Source organism: Mandrillus leucophaeus, unplaced genomic scaffold (genome assembly GCF_000951045.1).
Source record: "Mandrillus leucophaeus isolate KB7577 unplaced genomic scaffold, Mleu.le_1.0 Scaffold1093, whole genome shotgun sequence".
NCBI lineage: Eukaryota > Metazoa > Chordata > Mammalia > Primates > Cercopithecidae > Mandrillus > Mandrillus leucophaeus.
Window position 1 is genome coordinate 290,781 of NW_012099132.1, and position 1,958 is coordinate 292,738.

Below are 1,958 nucleotides of genomic sequence, written 5' to 3' on the forward strand. Positions count from 1 at the left end.
ACCACCTCCCATTCCACCCATTGCACCCATTCCAGGGTCCTTCTCTTCTTTAGGAATTTCTGTGACGACAACTTCTGCTGTAGTTAACAGAGAGGCCACACCAGCAGCATCCAATAAAGCAGTTCTCACAACCTAGAAAAAAGTTTAATTAAACATTAGTTTTCCCTTAGTAAAATATGAGCAAGACTTACTGAAAATTTCTGTCTGGGCATGGTGGCTCACCCCTGTAATCCCAGCACTTTGGGAGGCCGAGGCAGGTAGATGAGGTTAGGAGTTCAAGACCAGCCTGGCCAACATGGTAAGACCCCATCTCTACTAAAAATACAAAAATTAGCCAGGCATGGTGGCGCATGCCTATAATTCCAGCTACTCAGGAGGCTGAGGCAGGAGAATCGCTTGAACCCAGGAGGTGGAGGTTGCTGTGAGCCGAGATCGTGCCATTGCACTCCAGCCTGGGCAACAAGAACAAAACTCTGTCTCAAAAATGAAACAAAACCCTGTTCTGGGTATTTTGGAAAGTATTCTTACTGGCCAGGCAGGAACAGGGTGTTCCAGATCCATCCTGATTTTTTCCTGCCTCCAGGCATGGACTCAACTGCTACTCAAGGAATCCCCCTTCCTTTTAGTGGAGTATTAAATATCTAGGTTCTGGAGATGTACATGAGAATTGTTGATGGGCACAAGTGCTACTGCTGTTGATACTGCTATTAGACTATTTTTCTGGTGACCAAAGATTTGGGATGTGGGGATATTAACAAAATGAACAACAAAAGAATTTTTAGAAAGTGTTGAACTATTTACCTTTGTTGGGTCAATAATTCCTTTTTCCACCATATTCACAAAATCTCCAGCCATAGCATCATAACCAACTTCTGAGGAACTCTGCATAATTTTCTCAACTATCAAAGATCCTTCAACACCTGCATTCTTAGCAATGGTCATTGCTGGAATTTTGAGTGTTCTTTTAATAATTTCTATACCTACAAAGAAATTTCAGCAAAATTTTAATACTTTCATTTGTAAATATTATAACACATTTATAATTTGTGAGGATATTGATGTAGGGAAATCCCAATCCTACTACAGGTCAAATAATTTCCTCTGAAAAAGATGTGATGCATGTTTAGCTCTGACATTAGCACTATTCTACTTCTGTTATTCAGGAAATGGATGTGCTATTCCATTTAGGGGACTGCAACATTATTATTCTAACAGAAACACTAAAATCAGGCCACAAACTGATTTAAAAGGTAACTTCTTACCAATTTTTTGATCTTCATTAGCTGGAGTCAATGAGTCCAAGGCTGGAATGCATCGAAGCAGGGCACAACCCCCTCCCAAAACAATGCCTTCTTCAACAGCAGCTCTTGTAGCATTAAGTGCATCTGTAACTCTGTCTTTCTTTTCATTCACTTCAACATCACTTGTCCCGCCAACCTAAAGATGAAAGAATTCCAGTTAGTATGGCCTCTTCATTCAAGATGCTAATTGCCAAGTCATTTAAAAGCAGTTTACTTAAAAAGCAATCCTGGGGTGGGCATGGTAGCTCACACCTGTAATCCTAGCACTTTGGGAGGCTGAGGTGAGTGGATCACTTGAGGTCAGGAGTTTGAGACCAGCCTGGCCAACATGGTGAAACCCTGTCTCCACTAAAAATACAAAATTAGCCAGGCATGGTGGCGAGCACCTGTAATCCCAGCTACTCGGGAGGCTGAGGCAGGAGGTTTGCTTGAACCCAGGAGGCGGAAGTTGCAGCGAGCCAAGATTGCACCACTGCATCCCAGCCTAGGTGACGGAGGGCTTAAAACAAAACAAGGCCGGGCGCGGTGGCTCAAGCCTGTAATCCCAGCACTTTGGGAGGCCGTGACGAGCGGATCATGAGGTCAGGAGATCAAGACCATCCTGGCTAACACGGTGAAACCCCATCTCTACTAAAAAAAATTACAAAAAAACTAGCC

At 43.2% G+C, this 1,958-nt stretch overlaps 1 protein-coding gene across 1 annotated transcript in view; it reads right to left on the reverse strand.

Moving 5' to 3' along the window:
* The window catches only part of HSPD1 (heat shock 60kDa protein 1 (chaperonin)), a gene marked incomplete at its 3' end in the record, with an annotated part of 13,795 nt that continues 11,837 nt past the window's right edge, over positions 1-1,958 (reverse strand). The window contains exons 9-11 of the mRNA XM_011989114.1: positions 1,263-1,437; positions 802-980; positions 1-132 (exon numbers count right to left, since the gene is read on the reverse strand). Of these exons, the coding sequence (XP_011844504.1) occupies positions 1-132; positions 802-980; positions 1,263-1,437 (486 nt within the window). The remainder of the gene's footprint in view (positions 133-801; positions 981-1,262; positions 1,438-1,958) is intronic.